Here is a 25,743-nt window from a genome sequence, read left to right as displayed (position 1 = left end):
TTTACATTAGATATTAGGAATAAATTCTTTACTGTGAGGGTGGTGAGGCCCTGGAACAGGTTGCCCAGAGAAGTTGTGAATGCCCCATCCCTGGAAGTGTCAAGGACAGGTTGGATGTGGCTCTGAGCAACCTGGTCTAGTGGAAGGTATCCCTGCCCATGGTAGGGGGTTGGAACTAGATGATCTTTAAGGTCCATTCCAACCCAAACTATTCTATAACTCTATGATATACTTTCAAGTTCACAGGTGATGTGCGGCCAAAAACCAAACGTGGCTAAACAACAGAATATTCAAACCTCAAATTATTGAGATGTAAGGAAACATGAACTGAAGTATCCTTAATAACTTACATTGATCACAATCAATCATATCTGAAAAAAACATGAAATGTATAAAAAATAAACAAATTGGGAAATCCCAGGATCAAAAGTACCTCCCCAACATAAATATCTATTGTCTTTCTGTTAACTGGAAAATACTTGCATACTGCTGCAAAATAAAGTATCCATGATTACTTTCATAGAATCACGAAAGAATTCAAATAGAAAGGGACCTCAGGAGGTCTAGTCCAGCCTCCTGTGGAAACCATGGTCAGCTATAAGACTATATCATGTTGCTCAGAGCTTCATCCAGTCGGTTCTTGAAAACCGCCAAAGATGGAGCTTCACAACATCTGTGTGGAGAAAAAAACAAAAAAAAATCCTGTATTCAGTTTGTACCTTTTTTGTCTCAGCTTAAGCTGGTATATCTCACCCTCTCACTGTAAAGAGCCTGGCTCCATTGCCTTCATAGCACACGGGTATTGGAAGGCTATTACATCCCACTGAAGCGCTCTCTTCTCCAGGCTGAACAGGCTCAGATTCCTCAAGTCTCTCCTCACAGGGCACACTCCAGATCCCTGATCTCAGTAGCCACACACTGAACCTGCTATAGTATCTGTCTTGTACTGGAAAGTCCAAAACTGAATGCAGTATTGCAGTTTGGGTCTCATGAAAGTGGATCATTTCCTTTTATCTACTGATAATGCTTCTGTTAATATCACCAAGGATGGTATTAGCCTTTCTTGCTGCCAGGCCACATGGTTGGTTCACATTCACCTTTCTGCCAAGAACCTCAGATGCTTTTCAGCAGGGCTGCTACCCAGCCCTTCAGTGCAAGTGGTTATGCCCTCCCAAGTGCAGCATTAGGCATTTGTCATTGCAGAATTCTATAAAGTTCCTGTTGGTCCATTCCTCCAGTCTGCCTAGGTCATGCTGGATGGCAGCCCTGCCCTCAAAGGTATCAACTGTTCTCCCTACTTGGAACCAATTCAGTTTAATGTCAGCTGCAAACCTGATGAGCATGCACTCACTCCATCACCTTTCAGATCATTAATAAGGTGTTAATGAGACAAATCCCAGGATAAACACAGACAGCACTGCACTTGTTTACTGACCTCCAGGTAGAGTACGGCCCACCACTAAACCATTATCCTCTGGGACTGATGATCCAACCACTTTTTATCCATACATTTGTCCACAATTAGATAAATAAAAGTATAATGCAATTAAATAAGAAGTAGTACACAAATCCAGAGTGACTTGTATTTCAGAAGAAACAATATTTGTCTTCAAGACATCCTTTTGTCATATAAGTGGGCTTATTTTGAAAACAGGTCCATCTACAGACTTGCATTAGTATATAATTTTTTCTTCACTTTTCCATATCCTTTATTAAGAAATGCTGGAGACAACTGAAGTAGCACTAATTTATACTTCTTAACTGTGCCTCTTGGTAAGTATTTCTCTATTTTTTTCCTTCAAGCTAAGAAACTCACGGCTGGTCCTTGGGGCTGAGGAAGCATTCCTGGTCTAACTCCCAGCAGGCCTAGAGGTCCCGGAGGACCATGAGGATAGCCTCCATCTGGTATTCTACGACGGTCATCCCAGTTATGCTCTTCCTCCATTCTCCTCCAGTACATGTCCTCTTCATATCGCCTGAAGTGCATCAAAATGTCCTCTTTATACAGCAGTTAATAGTTCCAACCATTCCAAATAAATTCTTGGATGTTCTCACTAACTCATTTCTAGTAATCAAGAACAAATACCAATGAACTCCAGAGGGTATCTAAAATTAATGGTTATTTTGAAAGCAGGTCTGAATTCATAGTAAATAATTCTAGTGAGTCTACATTCCTCAGAGATTGATCAAAAAACCCAAAACAAAACCCAAAAAAACCTGAGGGATATGGCAACTTAATTTAAAACAAGACACTATAGAGTTCCCAAAACAAGTATTCAAAATAAGTAATTACAGAATAAGAGTGTTTTAGATAATCTGACTGCAACTTTGTCTCATTTGTTGATAAAACAGAATGCATTACCTCATTTCCATCCTCCAGCGTTCTTCCTCTTCTCGCCTTCTCCAGTATTCTTCTTTCTGCATCTGTTTCCTCATCTTCTCTTCTTGAATTTTTCTTGCTCGAATACTGGGCTTTACTTCTACTTGTAAATCTGGGTTTACTTTTTTCTAGTTCAGAAAAATAACAAAAGAAATGTTGGTTTGCCTCATCATCTCAAGGTTATGGAGTTGTTCTGACATGTTTAACACACTACTGGTCTACAATAAAATCAAGAGGAGTAAAATGCAGTTTTAGAACTGCACTTAATAAACAGTTGAAGAAGAAAAATCTGTGTCCAGTATTTCAAAGGAAAGAAACAGCAATGTACTACATATAACGTGAATTCTTTTTTCAGCTATGTAAGAACAAAACTATCTAAGATTAAAATGTTACATGAAATACTAAGTCATTTGCTGTTCGTTCTGTAGCAGGATGATTACAATAAAGCCTGAAAAAAACCATTTCCTCCTAACTACAGTGTGCTTCCTGATGCCCTGTTCCTGAAGGGTCCCTCATACTGGAGCATAATCACATCACTAAATATATTTTTCTGGCAATTTTTTCCTCTTCTTTCATCCCTTTCATGATTATGCAGGCCCATTCTATCTCTTGTGACCACAGTAAATTCTTCTTATATAATCTTATAATAATGAAAATGTACACCATGTCACTATAGGTGTCTCTCCATTCATAACTAAAATGTCTGCAAATACTTGCTTCTCAAATGTCTCCACACTGAACATTTGAAATTTACAGTAAACAAAGCACCTACTATTGCTTGCACATATTGTACAATATTTTACTGTTGAAAAAATGCCTGAAAGCAATGTTCAGAATGTTTAAAGAGACACCAAAACCAAAATGAAGTTTCAGTCTGCATTACAACTTTAAAGACTATACTCCCTAAGAAATATATTTTTCTAGCTTTTTTTATATGCTGTTTACTCAGAGCACCTACTTCTGACTAGTCTTTAAATATAAGAACATGTAATCGGTCAGCTGACATCTGGTAGATTTTCAGATGAAAGTATTAGCATTTTTATCAACCTTATACTGAAGTCTGTGCCGCCTCCCTTTTAAGTGCATCTCTTTGGCATTAGGATCATTAAAACTGCATTCACAAAGTTTACAGTGAAAGCGGATCACCTTTCCTTCATCATTTCTTACCTGGAAAATAAAAGTTATAAAAGACATTTACTTTTTTTTTTTTAAACAAAAGTTGATTTTAAAATTAATCTAATTCAGTGACACTGAATAATGTCTACATGTCTACCCATCCCAAAACATGCTTAAAACTTCACAAAGGAACTGAAAAAAGGCAAAATAGAACTTCCAATTCTGACAGACCCACCATTGTGTTTGGTAACGAACAAAGTTCTTCCACAGCTTTAAACTTGAGTCTGAACATAATGAGTTTAATTATTACAAACAATGAAAAATTTACATCAGATTTCATCCACATATCTCATGCCACCAACATGAAGAATCCCCCACTGAGGTCAAAGGAAACATGCACAATACAAACTGTAAACATATGCACAAGCTTTTGCAGGTTCAGTGCCTTGTCACTTATCTTCAAGAAGGACCCAGGGAATTACAGGCTTGTGAGCCTCACCTCAATCCCTGGGAAGGTGATGGAGCACCTAATTCTGGACACCAGTTCCAAGCACATTAAGGACAAGAAAATCATCATCAGTAGTCAGCATGGCTTCACCAAGGGAAAGTCATGCTTGATAAACTTGATAAACTTTGCAATGAAGTGACTGGACTGGTAGATGAGGGGAGAACAGTTGATGTTGTCTACCTGGACTTCAGTAAGGCCTTTGACACAGTCTCACTAAAATATCCTCATAGACTAACTGTTGATGTAAGGGCTGGATAAGCATACAGTGAGGTGGATCAAAAGCTAGCTTAATGGCAAGGCCCAGAGGGAAGTGATCAGTAGAATGAAATTTAGTTGAAGACCAGTGGCTAGCAGTGTACCCCAGGGCTCAATGTTGGGTCCAGTTGTGTTCGACATATTCACTACTGATCTGGTGATTGAGCAGAGTGCACCCTCAAAAAGTTTGCTGACGACACAAAACTGAATGCAGTGGTTGATATGCTAGAGGGTTGAGCTGCCATCCAGAGAGATCTCAACAGGCTGGAGAAATGGGCTGACAGAAACCTTGTGAAGTTCAACAGGGAGAAGTACAAAGTCCTGCATCTGGAGAGGAACAGCCTCATGTACCAATATATGCTGAGGGCCATCCAGCTGGAAAGCAGTTTGACAGAAAAGGCCCTGGGAGTCCTGGTGAACACTAAGTTGAACTTGAGTCAACAATGTGCCCTTGCTGCAAAGGCGGCAAATGGCATCCCAGGCTGCATTCAACAAAATATTGCTAGCAGGTTAAGAGGGCTGATCCTTCCTCTCTAACTCAGCACTGGTGAGGTCACACCTGGAGGCTTGTGTCCAGTTCTGGGCTCCCCAGTGCAAAAGAGACATGGACATACTAGAGAGAGTCCAATGAAAAGCCACAAAGATGATGAAGGGAGTAGAATCTCTCTCCATATAATAGTTAAAAAATAATCCATGTTTTCATATCAATACCTCCTCCACATAGTCATGGCCCACTGGCTGGATATCACTTTGCAAGACAGCAAGAGTCGTAGGTGTCACTGGTTCAGCTGCTGTGTCTGGTTTCACTTCCTGTGTTTGTATTGTAACAGCAGTTGTTGCTTTAACACTTTCAGCTGATTTCATTTCTTCCAGTTTACTTCCTGTTGTCTGAAGTTTATTACCACCTATAAATCAAAAAAGTTAAATCTCTAACTTTCCTAAAATGAGAATTATATATGATGTGCAAACTGAAGACTTTATTTGCAAGTATCAATGTTCTGGTCAAAGCATTATCAGTCTGAAAATTAGTTAAACCAAACAGTTTTAAATACTATTATTTTTTTTAAGCTAAACAAAAACTTATTTAAACACCTAGTTTTTTATTCTAGTAAAAAATCTTTTGCTTTATATAGTTGTAATTGTCATTCATTTTTATGCTTTTTCAAGAGATAGGACTGAATGGGAACAACTCAGCAAATATATTCTAATTCTTTTTTGTCATCACGTTTGCTTTCTTTTTGCAAATGGATCCAAGAAAGTACAAACATTAAAAGGTTTTGAGGTACTAACAAAGGCAGCATACTTTCAGTGTTACAACTGCATAGGTCTTTCCTTTTGAGAGCATTAGCTTACTGTTGAACAACTGCTATCTGTCTCTAAATGTCATGCTTATTTCAAAAGTTTCCACTGTAAAATTTCCACTGTTGCAACAATGTTTCAGTTTCCCAGTTACTAACTGCCAACCTACTGCAGGCTGTCTTAACAGGCCAGGCTGTGAATTGAAATTAGAAGTAACTGGACTATAATCTGCAATACTCCAGCAGCTACTACATAAGAAACCAAAGGTGGGAGGCTCTTTATGAAGGTGGGACAAGCCTCCAGGAGAGGTCAGAAGGAGACAAAAGGGCAGAAAACAGTAAAAACTGTGAAGTAAAATTTTTATACACATTCTTATTTTCCCCATCGGTAATAATTCCCTTAAACACAACAGAATTACTCATGCAGAAGTCAACTAAATATATTTGCACTTGTTGCACTAAAATATTTTTTAAAATATAGAATAGGTTAGGTTTCAAAATAGACTGACTTCTGTACTTGCCAACAAAGTTTATTTTTGGTGGAGATATTTTCTTTACAGCTATATTAGCAGCGGTTGAAGATGTTTTGTTGTTGGACGCAGCGTTAAGTGGTGCATTTGCCGTGGGAGTAAGAATTTTCACTGCAGAGGATGCAACAGAGGAGTTCACAGTACTGCTGCTAGTTGCTATATTTGAAGCAGGGGCAGTTGGTTTAGAAGCAGATGTGGATGTTGAAGTAGTAGCTTGGGAAACCACATTTGGTTCAGTTGAAGGAATAGGTTTGCCAAGTTTTGTGTGCAACTTTACTACCTATAAAAATGACAGGAAATTAATAATATCATCTCCCTGAGGTAGCTATAAAAAACTGAACTTGTTATAGATTATTGAAGCTTTAACAGAAACACCAATATCACCAATGATATTGTATTTTTATTTTAAGTCATTGCCTCTTTACTAAAAGTGATCTCAGGAGGAGAAAAAAGGGACATATAAAAGTTCTTATCATCTGTAATGAGGAAATAGTTAACAGTTATCTCAGGTTGCTTATTTCCCCTAGAAATTCAGACATTTACTCCAAAAGCTGTGTAGATGAGAACAGAAAGTCAATAAACTCACAAGCCAGTAAAACTCAAGAAACAGTTTAAACAAAATGTTTTCAATGTGACAGTTTTGTTGCCTGGTTGCTTTTTATTCTCCCTCCAAAAATTGTAGTATGCTGAACTATTTCAGTTCCAAATAATAATTGTAAATAAGTTATTTAATTCAGATTCAACACACTCTTTTCATCATTACATTTTAAGTATATTTATGTTGACTTTCCAGGTTACCTAGGAAAACTGAAAATATTCCTTAGACAAAGGCTTTCTTTTCTTTTTGTTGAAGCACATCTGCAGAAAGAGTTAAGAAGAATGCAAAAGGCATATTTCAGAGCTCTTTATCTCCTTGAAAGTTGAAGTATGTGCTTATTCTTAGAAGTAATAAGTAGGAGCTTTTTTACAATACACCTGAGATACAATAATACTTCTTTTTGGTGACAGCTGACCATCACCTGGAAAAGCAATGCATGTAGTCCATATGAACAAAACATGCAAAATTAAAACTAGAGACTGGGTTTGAAAGTAGCAGTAAAAAAAATACAAATCTGCTAGATACATCCTTAATGCAAATACATGTACACAATCAGGGTCAAGGTGAAGTACCAGGTCCTGCACTTGGGTCACAACAACCCCCTGCAGCGCTACAAGCTTGGGGAAGAGCAGGTGGAAAGATGCCCAGTGGAAAAGGACCAAGTAGTGTTGGCCAATAGCCAGCTGAACATGAGCCAGCGTGTGCCCAGGTGGTCAAGGCCAATGACATCCTGGCCTGTAACAGAAATAGTACAGCCAGCAGGACTAGGGAAGTGACTGTCCCTCTCTACTGGGCACTGGTGAGGCCACACCTTGAATCCTGTGTTCAGTTTTGTGCCCCTCAAAACAAGACTGATGTCGAGGTGATAGAGTGCATCCAAATAAGAGCAACAAAGCTGGTAAAAGGTCCAAAGCACAAGTCCTATGAGGAGTGGCTAAGGGAGCTGGGGTTCTTTAGCCTGGAGAAAAGGAGACCTTATCACTCTACAACTACTTGAAAAGGAGGCTGTAGCCAGGTGGTTGTTGGTCTCTTCTCCCATGTAGCAAGAGACAGGACAAGAGGAAATAGCCTCAGGATGTGCCAGGGGAGGTTTAGATTGGATATTAGGAAAAATTTATTCACTGAAAAGGTTGCCAAGCATTGGAAGAGGCTACCCAGGGAAGTGGCTGAGTCACCATCCCTGGAGGGATTTAAAAGTCATGAAAGATGTAGATTGGTGCTTAGGGACATGGTTTAGTGGTGGACTTGGCAGTGTTAGTTTAACGGTTGGAGTCAATGATCTTAGAAGGCCTTTTACACCCTAAAGAATTCTATGATATGCATACAAGCGTATACATACACTTCTTAGCTTTTTATTCTGATTTTAAGCATGTTTCTCATCAGAATACAGACATATTAATATCACATAATATTACAAATTAAAGTTCAAGCAACTCTTCCAGATTACTGTTTTCCCACTAGAATGCACAATATTCTTCAGTGTACCATAGAAAGAGTCCTTTGAGATTTCATTTTTACACTGATGACAACCTAACTTAGCATTAGTTAGCAACTGTCTCTGAGGAAAAGGACATCCAAATACACAAAGATAATATATTATCGTACTCCATATACCTATGGAGTTTGTCTTGGTTTGAGGGGAAGTGAGTTTTTCAGGAGGCTGTGGTCAAACCAATCAGTGGCCAGGTTTGAATGTTGGCACCTTTAGTGGCCACTGAGGGGTTGGACACGCCTCTGAGAACACAAGGGGTTAAAAGCAAGGAGTCCCAGAGGGACTTCCTCTTTCTGGCTCCACTTTCAGGAGAGGAACATCTTTTCCCTCTTCCCCTGCCCAGCTGACCAGGCTGGGTGGGGGAGGGGGGCCAGGTGGTCAAGCTGAGGTAGGCCCGGGCCCCAGGGAAGAGAGAGAACAGGACTGGACCTGCGCCACCCCCATCCAGGATGGAGGGGTGGAGAACTTTGGAGGTGCCTTCCGTTCCCCCCCCCCCAGGGAGAAGTTGCCAGAGCCTGCGAGTGCCTGAGCCTGTGGCCTTGTTGGGAGCCAGAAGCTTTTAACTCTTTCTGAGGCAGAAGAGAACTGTTCCCAGACATTGATTCTCATGGCTGGTGGTTTTAGGAGAGAGGGACAGCCTGGGACCAAGATGATAAAGGACGATGAAAAGGACCCCCCTCGATGGCAGAGACGAAGAGGAGTGGCTTTTGGGCTGGACTTTTCTTGCATAATGTTAGCCATAGACGGACCCTGAACTCTCCTGAACATAAATAAGACTGTATTTGGGTGGATGCATTTTGGCTCAAAACCAAAGACTTTGTGGCATATTCTTGGAACCCGCGGCCCCAGGGGTAAATGTGGGGGGGACTGCTGTCCCAATATGAGAAGATGGCTGGTTTTTGGTACTTGGCCAAACATCCTTAAAAGAGCCCTTTATGCGGTTTTGGTCCATGGACGGTGGTGAGAGCACTGGACATGGAAAGGAGGGTGTCACCCTGGTAGACTTCTCCAGCTGGTGCCATGGGTGACATGGGAACATGGGAGGATGGACCTGTGTTTCCTGTGGGGGATCTGTGGTGCGAGAGAGACTCCTCTCTCCCTGGATGGATTGAAGATTGGTTTTTTTAAAGGGATGATGACTTTGATGGGGAACCCAGGGTTGTGGAAGGTTTAAGCAAGTAAGATGAGGGTAACGTGTAAGTGTTAACTGTTTGAGCATGTAAGGGATGGAGATTGGGGGGAGGAGAAGAAATGTTCTGGGAGGTTTTCATTTCTGTTTCTGGGTGTTTGGGTTTTCTTTTCTATTGTCTGTTATGTAGTTTAATAAAGTTTTCTTTCTGTTTCAAGTTTTAGGCCTGCTCTGCTCTGTTCTTGACCACATCTCAGTAGTTTATTAGGAAAAATATACACTCATGGGTGCACTGGCATTTGGCCAGGGCCAACCCTTGACAAGTTACTGGGCACAACCCAAAAAATTTAATGATTCAACTTCATTAATGAAAGAACAAACACTAGGCAAATCTATGTAAATTATATTTTTTGTTCTACTAAAAAAAAAATTGGAAAATTATTTTAAATTCGCTATGAGATTTATTTACTTGAATAGGAATGATATTACTTATGCCACTTTGTACAGTGTTCTGAGACACAAAGGCCTATAAAAGCTGAATATTAATACTTTATTTACATTAATAATTCCATAGCTTTGAGGAAAATCTGTAATATCTAAACACACCTACACTGCGCCATTCCATTTATTGTTGTATGACCAAATTTAGAACATAGGTCACAGGGGTTCACAGTGCAGCTCGCAGTCTTTATACTAAAATGCTCACCTAACTGCACACAGACAATAGGGAAAGCATGCTTACCAAAACTCTTTAAACATACTCATAAAATCTACTACAGGACATTGTTCCTTGTTTCCATATGCCTTTTTTTTGCAAGAAATACCAAAAAGTGACACATAATAATCCCATCCCTTGGCACCAACTCAGTTTACAGTGTTTCAAAGTACAGAGAGCTTCACAGTGCCAAATAAGAATGCCAAGAGAAGTCTTGAAAAGTGTTAGGGGGCACAAGCATGCTACTGCATGTCCTCACTGACACTTTTCCCCATTATACTCTATACCTTCTTCGTACAATTTACAAACCTTTCCCAATACATCCTCTTCTCCTTGATGCTGTGGCAATAAGTTTTCCCCTGTTCTCCCAACAAGGCCCTTCTAATAGTGAGCTTAAAGATAATTTTGAAACAAAAAAGCAGAACTAAATCTCTTTAAACAAAATTCTAATTATATCGTTTTGCATATTTTCTCCTAAGATGAGAAAAATGAGGGAAAGAAATATATGACTGACTTGTATAACATGGTCAAGAGAAAGTTCTTACTTTCTGATGTTTGGCTCCACGGATATGGGCAGCATAAGCATCTGCTCCTGTACAAGACACATCACAAAGCTCACAGCGCAACTGATTCTGAGTTCCACGAGCAGAAGTACTGCTGTTATTGGTGTTCTGGGAAGCTTTTAATGCTGCTTCTTTCTTTTTGTGTTTCTGGCCTTCTAAGTGTTCTTTATAAGTCTGTTTAAATAAAAAATACACACAGCTGTTTTTGTACTGTTTGTTCATCATTCATGTGTATACATGTAATATAGAGCATACCATAAAACACATGCTTTGTTATGAAAAATACTTCCTACACTGAACACTGCTTCCCTATGGCATGTTTTAAGGCATAAGCAGGCCACTTCTAAAACCAAGATATTTTCTTCACCACCAGGATTCCACTTGTAGGTAATACAATATGGTCTTTACTCCTCTACCTTCTCATTTCCTCAGTCAAGTACTGGTCAGCATATATTACCACTGAAAGCCTGGTAAGATCAGAAAACTGTCTCAGTTGCATTTTCGTACATTGCATTGAATTATTCTTGATTCTGAATTTTCCTCAAACTGCAAGACCACAGCTATTAAATGCATCCAGATAACTAAAAAAGTAAATTCAAAAAAAGGTAGCGCATAAATAAAGCTGCACTGAAAATGAAATACAGAAGTTGCTATTTGTTCCTATACTAACACTGGCGATCTATGGAACAGACAGGGTGGGAAACAATGACAAATTTACCTAAAGAGGGAAAACTGTTTTGCCACACACACATACAAACACTTCATGAATCGATATCTACTTTTTATGCACTTGTATCCCCTTTGAAATGAAACTGGGATGCTGGAATAAAATGAATACATTTTCAGGATTACCATTGTATTAGTTTAACACAACATGGCTTTCAGTGGGGGCAGAGGAAGCCACGGAGGCTGCCTCTGAGAGAGAAGCTCCTCAAAAGTTCTATGTCCAGCAGAGCCAATCCCTGAAGACACTGACGATCGAAATATTGGCTAGCTCAATTAGAGAAGTTAGTAACGCCTCTGTGACGACATATTTAAGAACAAAAAAAACCACGCACAAGTTCTCTTTCTTCCCCCCCCTCCGAGGGGTGGTGAGGAGGCCACCGGGCCCCTTCCCGGCGCAGCCAGGGCTTTTTATGGCGCGACCACTGAGGCCATGCCACCGTGGGGCTATTCCTGCACCGCAAGCAGCCACTCAGCCTAAACTATGTGGCCAGGGCCAGTGTCAGGAGCAGTCATGTGCCCAGGGGTAGCCACACAGCTGCCACCATCCTGGCACCAGGAGTGGCCACGTGGCCAGGATCAGCCACATGGCTGGAATCAGTGCAGCTGGGGAGGCGCCACGCGGCCACTGCCATCTCAGCATGGCTCGCAATGAACTTTACTTGCTTAGCCACTTTTAGCCGGCCATGCTGCGAACAGAAGGGCAGAAGCAGCAGCAGCAGTTTTTCCTTTTCGGCGCCCCGCATGAAGAGAGGTGCTGACTGGAGCCGGCGGCCGGTGCAGCTCGTGCGGTGCCGGTGGGGACCACGTGACCAACAGCAAGAGACATGGCGAGCAATTCCCTGATGTGGAACCCAGACGGGATCAACCTTTCAGCGCTGCAGAACTCTATAAAAACTTTTCAATTGACAGAACTTGAGAACAAATGAACCTATGGACACCAGTTTTCTCCCAAGTCAGAGAAAAGGAAAAGGCAAAGACACGTGAGGAGAACTATATGGCGACACTCAGGTTGGTGAAAAAGGAGGGAGGGGGAGGAGGAGGTGCTCCGAGTGTTGAAGCTGAGCTTCTTCTGCAAGCCGTGGTGAAGACTATAATACAACAAACTCGGGTTTTTTTCCTTGTAATTCATGAAGTGCATGGGGAAATGTAGAAGTCTACCCGCAGCCTGTGAGAAAAGATACTCACACTGGAGCGTGTGGATGCTGAAAAGCTGTAATTTAGTGAGAAACCTGAACAGAGAGAGAAAATCCTTGCTTCCAGGAATAGAGGAAGAGGACCCTTGCTTCTAAACTAGAGCAGCTCATCCTTAAAAGACTATACCCCATGAACTAATTGACCCACTCAAACAGTTGTAGGCAGACCGTTTGCCTGTGGGATGGACTCATGTTGCAGCAGGTTGGGCAGGTCTGCTGCTTGTGAAAATTAGAACCATGTTGGAGAAATTCACAGAGCACTGTCTCCCATGAGAAGGACCCCACGGCACAGCGGAAGAGACTCCTCTCCCTAAGCAAACTGAAGAAAGATTTTTAGAAGTGACAAACTGACTAAAAATCCCACGTTTTGTCTCCCTGCGCTGTTGGTGGGAAGGAAAGAAGGGCTTGGGAGGGGTGGGAGAAGGTGTTCTAAAGGTTTCTTTTATTTCTGATTATCCTCTTTTAATTCTGTTAATAAATTTTTCTTTAAAATCTTTTAAGTTTTGAGCCTGTTTTGCCCCTGGAGTGTTTTCTTCTAATTCTTATCTCACCCCATGAGCCTTTTAGTTTTTCTTTCCCCCTCCTCTGCTCACCTATAGCAGAGAAGAATGAGTGAACAGTTCTTTGTGGGTGTCTGGCTTCTAGCCAGTGTCAAACCCTGACAACCATTCACAAAGTTTAGAAAAAAGTATTTTCTAAGAAGTTTGCTATGTTAAAAAGAAAATAAAATTCAAAGTTTAGAATACTTCTGGAGTCCAAAGCACAGCTGAAGCTTCTCTGTACAAGCTTGGGGGATGCATCTTTTTGTCTTCTCATATGGCCTCTTTTTATCATAGCATACATTTTCATTTAATTATTCCTTTAGCAGAAGTATAGAATCAGGTCTTTAAAAATTAACAAATATTCTTAAAGGGGCCATTTTTTAGTTGAAAAAAAATTATGACTAAAGCATATAGCAGCATATTACATAATACAGGTACCTGTGGTCCAGCACAGCTGATCTTGCAAACATCGCAGTAGTGGATCTGGGGCAGTTTGGGAGGTTGCTTTGCTTTCAGTTGCTTATTTTGGAATGGTGCCTTTTTAGTAAAGGTGGTCCCTGTCCAAGCAGCTGTTGCAGCAGCAGCAGCTGCTGCCACTGCCTGTTTCTGCTGCTGCTGCTGGTAATAGGATGATGCAGCTGAATATACTGCGGCTTCATAGCCGGAATAAGAGGTACCTCAAAGATCAAAATAAAATAAATGTTACACCACTGTACTTCATGTATCAATTACATAATACACTAATTCCAAGCACATTGCATAATAGAGTAGGATATAAATGATTTATTGAGATCTTGTCAGGCAGTCTGAATTTTTCTGGATGTTTCACAGAACACTAATACATAGCATGCCATTTGTATCAGGAATATATTTGATTTTAGACAAAACTTTGCAGACATGCTATTCTGTTAAATATATCGAAGCATCCCTAAAGAATATGTGAAATTTCCTGGTACATCTGGTAAGACTGAGTATGATGCAACAAGAATTTTAATAAAAGATTTATCAAAGGTCACTTGAAATAAGACGTCTTCCAGAGCCAGATTTACTGGTAAAGTTCCAAACATAAAAGGACAGATATTATGTAGACTAAGGGAAAAAAAATAAGATAAAAGATAGAATGCAATAGCATTAGCCATTCTATTTCAAGTGTGTTGCAGCACACCCTGTCTAGACCCTCCTTGATTTCTAGTATCAAACTTTAGTAAATCAAGGACACTGGGCTTTCATACCTTTTGAGCCAGTTTTCCCATAAACTTTATACATCTACTCGTTCAACTATTTTAATCCTCTAAACAAGCCCTGTTTCAATGAAGTCTTACAATCCCTTTTTAAGCTGAAAACAAACCAAAACAAATAGGTCAAGGTAGCTATAAAATGCCAGTTAATTACCACCTGGCCATAAAATTAACATCTCACCTTTAACTACTTTTTGGATTTCTAGTGTTTGAAAGAAAGTCTTTCTTTGTAGCATCCATTCTCCTCTCATCTTGGGTCGAGACAACCCAAACTTACAAGATTTATATTTGACTGCTCCTCCTTGTCTCTGTAATTGCTGCCTGATGGCAGCATACTCCAAATTTCCCTGGGTTATATTTGTGTTTATTTTTTCTATCCCCCCCCATCTTTTCTCTCCAAACTTTACAGTAAGTCACAAAACACTTGTGCACATAGCAATGCCAACACTTTATATACTCTCACATGTAACAAAATAGGCACATACAAGCATCAAACCTCTTTTAAAGATACATAAAAATATTTTGTCATTATGATTTAACTGGTTGATATTTCTCAGTAGACTATGATGCAATTGAACATAAGCTGCTAAAATGCTGAGTATTTAAATCCTCTCCTGTAACAAATGCAAAGATCCCAGCAATATAATATGCAAAATTCTTACCAGAGTAAGTAACCGCTGTTGTACTGTATGTTGCACTTTGAGTATAGGATGGAACAACAGTAGCTGCAGCTGCTACCGGCTGCACAGTAGAGGATACTGGATATATAGAAAATGTAGTTGTTGCTGGACTTGGAGTTGCAGGTTTTATAGCTGTCACTTGTCGTGTTTGCTGGGCTTGGGTATATTGAGTTGCCCCTTGGCTATATCCTGCTTTTGGAGCTAATTAGGATAGAAAATAGAAGTGTACAAACACTGATATGCTTTAGTTGAATGAAATGCAAACCATATTAAGTGATACTTAATGATATGCTAGGGAATAAACACATTAACAAGTGGTTTTTGTTTTAGTTTGATTGGTTTTTGCCTTTTTTTGATTGGGTTTTGTTTGATTTTTTTACAGTAATGCTTATGCTTCAGCTACCATATATCCCACAATGGTTTAATCACATCAAAGCTCACACTAGCAAGCCTCAGAATTATTTACGTATTTTTAACTGTGCTGCCATGTTTTTAAACAACCTTCTCCTTCAATGGTTTGACTAGAGTACACACTAAACCAAAGTACATCTAAACTTTGCTATTATTTCTAATTATAGTAAAAAAAAGGTAAATAGAATTTGTTTTGTAGCATTTATGATACCAATAATTAAAGAATTACATGTATTAACTGAAGAATTTTTTTAAAAAAGTCTTTCTAACCAAGTTAGCATCTGAACTTTTCACTGACTTTTTCAACCTACTTCAGCTAAAATGTTTGCCCAGAAGTACGTTTTGAGTGTATTAATAACAATCCAAACCTCAAAGATAGTTACTTATGTCAATGTCACAATAATGTTCAAGTTCTAGGAGCATCGAGTTTTTTCTACACATTGACAGGGATTACATGTCAAAACAATAAATTTGATAAAGTGAAATATTCAAAGATATATTTTTAAGTTAATAAAATAGTATACAGACTGTGTGTAATGACAGGAGTTTGAATCATGCCACATACCTGCCTGGTAGTATGACTCAGCCACTGAGGGTTGAGGCTGGGCAGCAGCAGCCACAGCTGCAGCAGTTGCTGTAGGTTGTTGATAGTATTGTTTGCTGTCATAAGCTACAGCTGGGGCAGTAGATCGAACATAAGAATAGGAATCCTAAAAATTCAAAAAAGAAAAATCCATCAAATTTCTCCTTAAGTATATATCTGGAATAATAAAAATCATTAGCAGAGTCAAAGATTTTTCTTCTATTCTACTTAAGTAGATTTTAAAAATATTTAGATACATTATATACCAATATATGCATTAAAGAAATTAAATTTATGCTTACAGATACTTCAGGCCTGAAGACAACTCTGAATGGTCTTTTTCAGACATAATATAGGAATTAATCTCATGCTATTAAACAACTTTTTCCCTTCCAAATTATTTTTGTTACCAAAAAGCAACTCAATGCACACTAGTTTTTAATAATGACTACATCAGACTGCATTCCTGTAAAATATGAAGGAAAAAAACACCACAGATCTCCACAAACCACAATATATTCACAAGTTTAAAAACATGGAGCCATGGTTTGACCCTCCCTAAGACAGGAAGAGCCACCAGGAAAAAAAACAATATCAAGGGAGTCCTATATTTTTCCCTTTGAGCAGGTAGAAGGCAGTAGCTCAAAGAAAAGGAGTGAATGGAAGCAAGTCCTCACTCAGGGCAGCAGGTGAATCCCCTCCTTGCCCACCTCACCCTCCCAGGTGCCTTTGTACAATAGGTACGAAGACGTAGAAGGCTAGTCAAAGGATGATAAGGATGGAGGTCCATCTACATCAGAGGTGTTGCCAGAGTCAGAAAGGCCTACCCTCTGTATATAACGACCACCTCCAGGAGGAAAAGACAGGTTGCAGCTGAAGGCAGTTGCCTTCTAAGGTGAGCAGAGGGTACAATATGCTAGATGGACCCTCCTCTTAGGGAAGTGTGCTGCCTCCCTGGGGCCTGGGTTAAAGACATGACAAGGAAAGTTCTCTAGCCTGGTACAGCCCTCAGACTACTACCCATTATTGGTCTTCCACATGAGAGGTGATGAAATCACAAGACGTAGTCCAAAGGCTATCAAAAGACACTTCAGGGCCTTGGGATAGCTGGTAAGGGAATCGAGCTCAGGTTATTTTCTCCTCTATGCCCCCAGTTGTGGGCAGAGACATTGGAAGAAACAGATGAGCCCAGTCTAATACATGGATCCATGGCTGGTGTCATTGCCACAATTTCATATGTTTGTATAATGGGATGGCCTACCTGACACCAGGCATGCTGGAATCAGATGGGATTCCCCCTTCTCAAAAGGGGAAGAGGGTCTTTGCTCAGGAGCTGGCAGCACTCATTGATATAGAGCTTTAAACCAGACATGATGGGGGAGGGGGATAATATCAGACTTGTCCTTGACAAGCTGTGGGACAATACATCAAGATTAGAGGGATGGAGTGGTAGCGAGGGCCTTCGGCCAGTGACTCTGAGATGTGCTAGCCACAGTGAAGCACACTTGAAGACTTACAGAGATGAGCCAGGGCCTCCTGATTGTACAAGGGATTACAGGTGACCTCGCCCCTAATGAGTCACAGCTATATCCAATAAAGATAAGTGTGATCAAAGGGGTGGGTTGGCTGGTTAGGAAAAGACCTTGAGGAAGGAGATACTAAAGCAATGATCCAGAAGGACTGGCTGAATAGGGGAGACAATCACTGCTGTGAGGTTAGTCTGGGTCTGCAGTTAGTTCCAACAAGGAACCTGCAGTCAAAGTCTAGCTAGGTAAAAGCCTGAAGTCAGAAGCTGCAAGGGAAACCTACAGTGGGGGCTTACTGTAGCCAGTGAGCAGTTGGAGTCAGAATAACTGAATTGTGAAGAGGAATAAACCAGGACCCTTTTCATGCTGTAATAAACAAGAAGTCTGTGTCTCAGCTCATTTCTACCCTCTAATGAGAGGGCTGCTGCAACACCTGAGGTAACAGAAGCCACCAGGGAAACACCTCAAGGGAGGAGTGTTCCCCTAAAAAAGGTGATATGCTGACAGCCCAGCTGAGATGCGTTTACACCAATGCATGCAGCATGGGCAAGAAACAGGAGGAGTTGGAAGTCTCCATGCTGCTACAAAGCTACAACCTTGTTGCCATTACTGAAACTTGGTGGGACAAATCCCATGACTGGAGTGTGGTTATTGATGGCTACAGGCTGTTCAGAAGGGACAGAGAAAAAAAGAGAGGTTGCCCCTTTTGTCAAGAAATGATAGCTTATGAAGAGCTGTCTCTGAAGAACAGCCATGAGAAGGTTGAAAGCTTATGAGTGAGAAAGAGAGTGAGCTGAAAAAGGGAACCCTGTGGTTGGTGTTTACTACAGGCCACACATACAGGAGAAGCCTATTGATGAAGCCTTCTTGCTCCAGCTACAGGAGACATCACACTCGCAGGTTCTTGTCCTGCTAGGGGGCTTCAACCACCCCAACATCTGCTGGGAAAGTAGCACAGAGAGCTGTAGGCAATCCAGGAGGCTCCTGGAATGCATGGAGGATAACTTCATGAGCCAGGTAATAGATAGCACTACCAGAGGGGATGCAATACTGGACCTGATGGTCACCAATGTAAGTAAGCTAATGAGGGTCATCAAGATTGGAGGGAGCCTGGGCTGCAGTGATCATGCACTTGTGGAGTTTGCAGTCCTGAGGAATATGGGTCAGGCAGAGTCGAGACCCAGAATTAGGAAAATAAGCTTCCAGCTGTTCAAGGAGTTAGTCAATAGGATCCCCCTGAGAAACTGCCCTCAGGGACAAGGAGCAGAACAGAGCTGGTAGATCTTTAAGGAAGTCTTCCATTGAGCAAAGAGAGCTTGCGATCCCCAGGCACAAGAAGTCAGGCAAAGAAGGCAAGAGACCAGCATGGCTGAGTCAAACTAAAGGGCAAGAGGGAATTGCACAGGCAGTGGAATCAAGGACAGGTGTCCTGGAAAACATATAGGGACACCGGTTGTATTAGGATGATGTGTGGAAGGCCAAGATGCAGCAGGAGCTGAACTTGACAAAGGAGGCAAAGAATAACAGGAAGGACTTCTACAGGTAGGTCAGCCAGAAAAGGAAGGTCAAAGAATATGTACCACTCCTGATAAGCAAGACTGGCAAACTCTCAATAATAATGAGGAAAAAGCTGAGGTACTCAACAGCTTTTTTGACTCAGTCTTCAATGGCAACATCTCTTCCTACACTTCTTGAGTAGATAGACTACAAGACAGACTGGGAGAGCAAAGTCCCTCCCACTGTAAGTTCATGATCATCTGAGGAACCTGAACATACATAAGTCTATAGGACCTGATGAGATGAATCAGAGTCCTGAGGGAATTGGCTGATGTAGTTGCCAAGCCATTCTCTATCATATTTGAAAAGTCATGGCAGTTGCATGAAGTTCCAGGTTACTGGAAAAAGGGAAACATTGCACCCATCTTTAAAAACGGTAGAAAGGAAGACCCTGAGAACTACTGCCCTGTCAGCATCACATCTGTGCCTGGGAAAATCCTGCAACAGATCCTCCTTGAAGCTCTGCTAAGGCACATGGAGGACAAGGAGATGATTCAGGATAATCAGCATGGCTTCACCAAGAGCAAGTCTGACCAACCTAGTGGCCATTTACGATGGAGTGACTCCATCAGTAAACAAGGGAAGGGCTACAGATGTCCTTTATTTAGACTTCTGTAAAACCTTTGACATGGTCCCCCACAATATCCTTCTCTCTCAGTTGGAGAGAGGATTCAATGGGTGGGCTGTTCAGTGGATAAGGAATTGCTTGGATGGTTGCATCCAGAGTGTAGCTGTCAATGGCTCAGTGTCCCAATGGACATTGGTGACAAGTGCTGTCCTTCAGAGGTTTGTATTGGGACCAAGTGTTATTTAATGTCTTCATCAATGACATAGATGAAAAGACTGAGTGCACCCTCAGCAAGTTTGCAGATGACACCAAGCTGAGCAGTGCAGTTGACAATCCTGAAGGATGGGATGCCATCCAGAGCACCTGGACAAGCTCAAGATGTGGCCCATGGGAAACTCATGAGGTTCAACAAGACTAAGTGCAAGGTGCTGCACCTGGGTCTGGGCAATCTCTTGCATCAATACAGGGTGGGGGATGAAGAAATTGAGCGCAGCCCTGCCAAGGACTTGGGGGTGCTGGTGAATGAAATCATAGAATCATTATGGTTAGAAAAGACCTCTAAGATCACCAGGTACAACAGTCAACCTAGCACTACCACCATGTTCACTACTAAACCATATCCACACATTTTTTGAATGTTTCCAGTAATGGTGACTACCACTTCCCTAGGGAGCCTGTTCCAATGCTTTAGAACCCTTCCAGTAAAGAAATTTTTTCTAATATCCAAACCAAACCTCCCCTGGTGCCACTTGAGGCCATTTCCTTTTGTGTTGTTACTTGTGAAATAAGACTGAGACCCACCTCACTACAACCTCTTTTCAGAGCAGTAAGATCTCCCCTCAGCCTTTTCTTCTCTAGGGTACACAACCCTAGCTCCCTCAGCCACTCCTCAGAAGACATGTTCCAGACCCTTCACTATCTTCACTGCCCTTCTTTGGACACGCTCCAGTGTCTCAATGTCTTTCTTGTAGTATTTTTCTTTAATCTAGGGGACTCTTTTCTATATGAATGCATCTAGTAACTGACTAGTTTAACAACCTTGCAATTATGTGTAAACATGCTACTGGAAAGACTCCTACATTTGGGTTCATTACCATATGTAACAAAGTACAAAGCCATACAAAGGAATTCATAACATACAGCAACAGTATAGTAGCTTTCAACAAATAAAAATGCAAATTAGAGTCTAGATAATGTAGCAAAAAAGCTGATAAAAATACAAATAAAGCTCACATTTCTAATAGGAAAGCACCTGGCTATGTAAAACCACTCATCTTTCTGCATTTAAGCTGTCTGATTGAAACCAATGGGCTAGGGTTACTGATGTGTATATACCCTTGCATTGTGTCAATCTAGACAGACAGAAAAGACTGCAACTTCTCAGTCTTTGGAGTAAACACTTAAAGTCCCAAGATAACCACTACATACTGAAATCTTCCAACTGCAAAACTGATGCAGCACTGATTTGTACTGCTAAGTTTCTTTATTTCTGAAGAGAAATACCAGTCACTGACAGGATGTTGCTTCATAAGACATTTAAGCCAGTGTAAGAATGGGAAGTTGTCTGAGGTACCATCACATCTCAACCTACATGATCCCACATCCTTCTCTTGCATTGGCACCACAACTGTGCAGAACCAAGGAAATTCTGCAGAAGCCTGTCAATCCCATGGAAAGATGGTGTTCCTTTTTTAGTTGGTTAACCTTCTGTGGAATCCTTATCCTGAACTGACCCACCCAAATGCTGACAACTGCTAGATTCAATGCAAAGAAGTGTAGGTAAAGGTCAGAGCAAGATGAAAACAGACAACAGTTTCCTTTTGTAAAAGCCTGTAGCCACACAAGGGTAGGCAGTAGTCTCACAAAGGGTACCCAAAATCTACTCAAAAGACAGTTCCTCTCCTAGAGTAATCTTCTATCCTCCTACATTTGGTGCTAGAGCTCCTGTGGCAACCAGGAATCTGACAAGGGAACTACTTCTATCTCCCACTGAAAATTTTTATTGGAACCGTTCTTTCATCTACATCAGTTCCATGACCCATTTAACTGCATGCCACTTGAACAGTTAGGCTAGCCAAGACAAGTATTTCAGCAATAGTTCACAAAATCATTTGGAGATAAATGTCAATACATTGTTTATTGTGTGAATGTCTAAATCTTAGCAGTATTACTGGTGATAATCCTCTATATGCACCATACAGGACAGCAGTCACTTCACATTCTACCACAGTTTCAGCAGTGAGCCATGGAAGAAAAAATATAAATATCACCACATTCTCTTATCTAAACAGGCCTCCTCCTTTTAACATATCATTTTAAAAATGCACTTTAAAAAAAAAAAAAACACACCTGGTAATTCTGCGTAGTGACGGGAGGTGGTGGTGGTGGAGCTTCTTGCTGCCTCTGTGTATAACCATAATCTGTAGCCGTGTGTGCTGTAGGATAGCCTCCATAAGCAGCAGCTGTTGCAGCAGCTGCAACAGCTACTGGAGCAGGCCTAGCTACTGCAACTGTAGCTGCTGCTGGAGCATAGGCTGCAGTGACAGTGTGCGCAGCAACTGGTGCCTGGTGGACAGTGTAGCTGGCAACTGTAGTTGGATGGGAATAAGCTACGCCCGAAGCTGACTGCTGGCTACATTGGAAAAAGATAGTAAGTAAATAATTAGATTAATCCAACATACACATCTAACGCCTACACATTTCAAACTCCCAGATTTGATTCATACTTTTCTGTTCTACAAACAGATCTGGAATAGCTATCATACACTGTAATTACTTTTATTACCTCTTATCCACCCCATTAAAAAGGCTGTATCATTTTGAAGATTCTGTGAATGCAAATATATCATGCAGGCAATGACTTTCTTCTTAGCAAGGAGTGGTGGTAGCTGTATTCCACTGCTTGAAAAGAACCCAAGCCTTTCATTCAAAATAATACAGAAGTCTTACACAGTTATCTTTTCATGACCAATAAGTTTTTAAGTGTTTTAGTGGTTTTTCAATAAAACAAATTAAGGAAAACACTGCTTTTCTGTGAGAGTTCATTACTGATATGCACTTGCATTGTTTTTCAGTAAATCATATTAAAGTAATGAGATTTTAAAGACTTCTATGAAAAATAGCTCAGAACTCTTAAATTTAAGGAAGAGACACTTTAAATATTTCTGATGTGGGAGTTTTCCCACAAAAATTGAAAATTATAAAAGCTGGCCCCACTCACTCATAGAGAAGTCCACTGCCTCACAACATGAAGCATCTAAAGAACAGGCAGTCAAATCAAGCAAAACAACTGCTACTAGAGGTCTGGCAATCTTCCGGCACATGCTGAGACTAATTTGCTTCTCTTTAATGTGCAGGTAAAACATTACTATGTAGGTATTTAATAAGAATAAATAAATATTAATAGTGGAAATAAAGAATGATGGCTTCTAAGACTTAATTACTTGAATGAAAACTAATATTGTTGTCCTATAATGATTTATAACTTTGCATTATTATTAAAATCCTATAATAGCTATTTTTAAACAAATAAAATGAACTGGGCAAAATATCACTGTCTGGAACAATTATATTAAATAGGGGATTGAGTGATTATTATGAAATTTTTAGCACACTTCCTGTACTGATTTTCAATATTTTAGAGTCTCTATAGAGTTTCACATCTCCATAGCACTATTAAAAGATTATTCAAAAACAATTCCATGTCTATCAAGGAGGTAGTATCCTCTAATTTTTAGAAAAAAATAGAAAAATGAAATCTTGTTGGAAGCCAATGTAGTGTCAAAGTGGAATTTCAGCATGATTATGCTCAAAACCAAAAGGAACAAGTTGCGGTATTTCTTTCCTAAAGACTGCAATATTCTCTCTGACATAGCTATCAGAAACAAAGCACCTTTTAACTATTGTTACTATTATTTTGGCAAAAGACATTTTCATAACTCCCTTTTGTTTAATAACTTTTTTTAAAGAAAAACTGATTTTGTAATTTTAATTACAGCAGAATCCATTAACTTGAATATATTTTTTAAAAATTCTTACAGCAGAAACACACAGAGAAAATATTATTATTACTGGACTTACACACCTGGACTCCACCTTCTTCCCATCTTAGGCCTGTTTGCTTTAAAAACTACTTGCATTTCATCCAAATTTAATTCAGTTGTAAGTTGTACTCGCAATTATGTTTCATTTCATTTTCAACTTCTTAGCATAACAGTGGAAGGAAAAGACCTGACTCACTCTGATGTAGCTCCCACCACTGTTTGATGTATATAAAGTTTATCTATTTTGTCAGTTTAAAGTGAGAAATCAAACTCCATCAGAAAATTCAGGAAGACTATTTTATGATGGTAAAAGTGAATGACAATCTATAAAATTAGGCTGTATTATCTACGTAACTAACAGTACAGAAGTGTAAACTATTCATACGTCCTGAGGTAATTCACATTATCATATTTACCTACTAAAATACATTACATTGGGAAAACAGGCAGCAGACTTTATCTCAAACTGCACTTGAACACAACAGTCTAATACTGCCAACAAGGAAAAGTGTTCCTCCCCACTTTTATTCCTCCTTCCTCCCATATACCAAACCTGGCTATGCCATCCTATTTCATCCCTAGTGCTAGTTCTGCTACTTATCAAGCTATTCATTGCACTGATTTAACTCATTAATCTAGCAGAAAACTACGAGATTTTTAATTTTTTTTTCTTGAGCTAATTTTCTAATGTGGTAGAAATGTTAGAAACATTGTAGCTCACAAAACAGTCTGCTGAGTGCTAGAACCCACATAAGTTATACATATGGAAGCAGAGGAAAATAATCAAATAATGGGAGAGAGAGAAAGAACAGGGACCTACCCAGGAAGCATTAATCTGTCTCGAGTTTCATGAAACTGTGCTTAAGTTACTATTACAAAATACAATACAGTATTAACAACACACTATGAGGTAACAGTATCAGTCTATCAAGGAAAATGCTTTTGTTCTCAGAATATATATATATATATATATGTTTAAAGCTGCCTGACAGTTTTCAGTGTTTAATATTGTGAAGAGACTAATCATTATGAGCAGGACTATTAACAAGATTCTGCTAACAGACAGTTTAATTTCTTCTGTGTTGTTTTTGTACCAAACTTCCTCATCGTGGTATAGAATTAGCAGCTCAAATAATTTGATTTCTAAGGCTAATATAATTCTATGACCATGTTTATTTTAGCAAATCTGTTCCCCTTGCTTCTGCAACACCATGCAGAGCTAGTGACCAAGTTTGCAAGACCACAAGAAAAATATTCTAGAACTGACTGCTACTTCATTTTTAAAAGTTATGTTATGGTATGTTACAGAAATTCATATCAACATCTTTCCTAAATTTATGTTTCTTTTTCTCCCCATGGTCTTACTGAGAACCTTTTAACATAAACATGACCAGATACTTTCAGGTAATTAATTTATAATCAAAATATTTTTGTGTCACTCATTTAACTTACATGAGTTTTTAATCCTTGTTTGGTGATTAGTGCCTCATCACATTTGCCAAGATGAACTTACCTCTCTCCAAACTATTTTGCTACCTTGCTCTTCCACCAATCTTTCTTGCAATTTTTCGTTGCACATATCCTAGTATTATCTATTCTTTCATTACTACAGATGGCAAGAATTGTATGATCATTTGAGATGAAGTTTCAGTTGTGCCACTCACTCTGCTCCAGACTTTCTTTCCAAAGAATCTAGCTTCCTCAGAGCAGCTTCTTGTAGTTACCTGTGTATTGACAATATTTCCTTTGCATCAAATATCACAGCACACCATAAATAAGACTCCAGACCAATCCCTAGAGTACTCCACTGCAAGTATTCCTCTTTGATAATCACTCTTCTAATTCTACTAACCACCTCTACCATCTCCTTCTCTACAATTCTTTCACTTATCTCTAACTTAAGTAATAATTTTCCATATTGCACCACATCAAGTATTTCAAATTAGTCCTAATAAATAAGACAAAAAACTTAGGCACTTGATCAAGTTATTAGAGCAACAATGAAATATGATATGTCAGCTGAGCTATAGTAACAAACCACACGTGTGCTCTTTACTGCAACAAAGTAAGTAATTCAGTTTAGCTTAATCCC

The 25,743-nt window shown here is 39.9% G+C and overlaps 1 protein-coding gene and 1 non-coding gene across 5 annotated transcripts in view; both read right to left on the bottom strand.

Moving 5' to 3' along the window:
- LOC134564927 (zinc finger RNA-binding protein-like) overlaps nucleotides 1-25,743 on the bottom strand; it is a 55,352-nt gene that overhangs the window by 18,459 nt on the left and 11,150 nt on the right. For 2 of the 4 annotated variants that reach the window (XM_063424237.1, XM_063424234.1), the window contains exons 3-12: nucleotides 21,958-22,240; nucleotides 15,940-16,084; nucleotides 14,946-15,164; nucleotides 13,484-13,722; nucleotides 10,567-10,758; nucleotides 6,067-6,367; nucleotides 4,971-5,164; nucleotides 3,428-3,547; nucleotides 2,363-2,508; nucleotides 1,817-1,976 (exon numbers count right to left, since the gene is read on the bottom strand). In XM_063424237.1, coding sequence (XP_063280307.1) covers nucleotides 1,817-1,976; nucleotides 2,363-2,508; nucleotides 3,428-3,547; nucleotides 4,971-5,164; nucleotides 6,067-6,367; nucleotides 10,567-10,758; nucleotides 13,484-13,722; nucleotides 14,946-15,164; nucleotides 15,940-16,084; nucleotides 21,958-22,240 — 1,999 coding nt within the window. The remainder of the gene's footprint in view (nucleotides 1-1,816; nucleotides 1,977-2,362; nucleotides 2,509-3,427; nucleotides 3,548-4,970; nucleotides 5,165-6,066; nucleotides 6,368-10,566; nucleotides 10,759-13,483; nucleotides 13,723-14,945; nucleotides 15,165-15,939; nucleotides 16,085-21,957; nucleotides 22,241-25,743) is intronic. The other 2 variants (XM_063424235.1, XM_063424236.1) reach the window with 2 other exon arrangements.
- On the bottom strand, nucleotides 24,753-24,889 carry LOC134564929 (small nucleolar RNA SNORA66). The gene has a single exon (XR_010083711.1). It is a non-coding gene; the product is annotated as a small nucleolar RNA SNORA66 (small nucleolar RNA).

The sequence above is a fragment of the Prinia subflava genome (genome assembly GCF_021018805.1).
Source record: "Prinia subflava isolate CZ2003 ecotype Zambia chromosome W unlocalized genomic scaffold, Cam_Psub_1.2 scaffold_22_NEW, whole genome shotgun sequence".
In the NCBI taxonomy this organism is placed as follows: Eukaryota; Metazoa; Chordata; class Aves; order Passeriformes; family Cisticolidae; genus Prinia; species Prinia subflava.
Note: the sequence above shows the minus strand (reverse complement) of the source record. Positions and strands in the feature narration are given on the sequence as shown.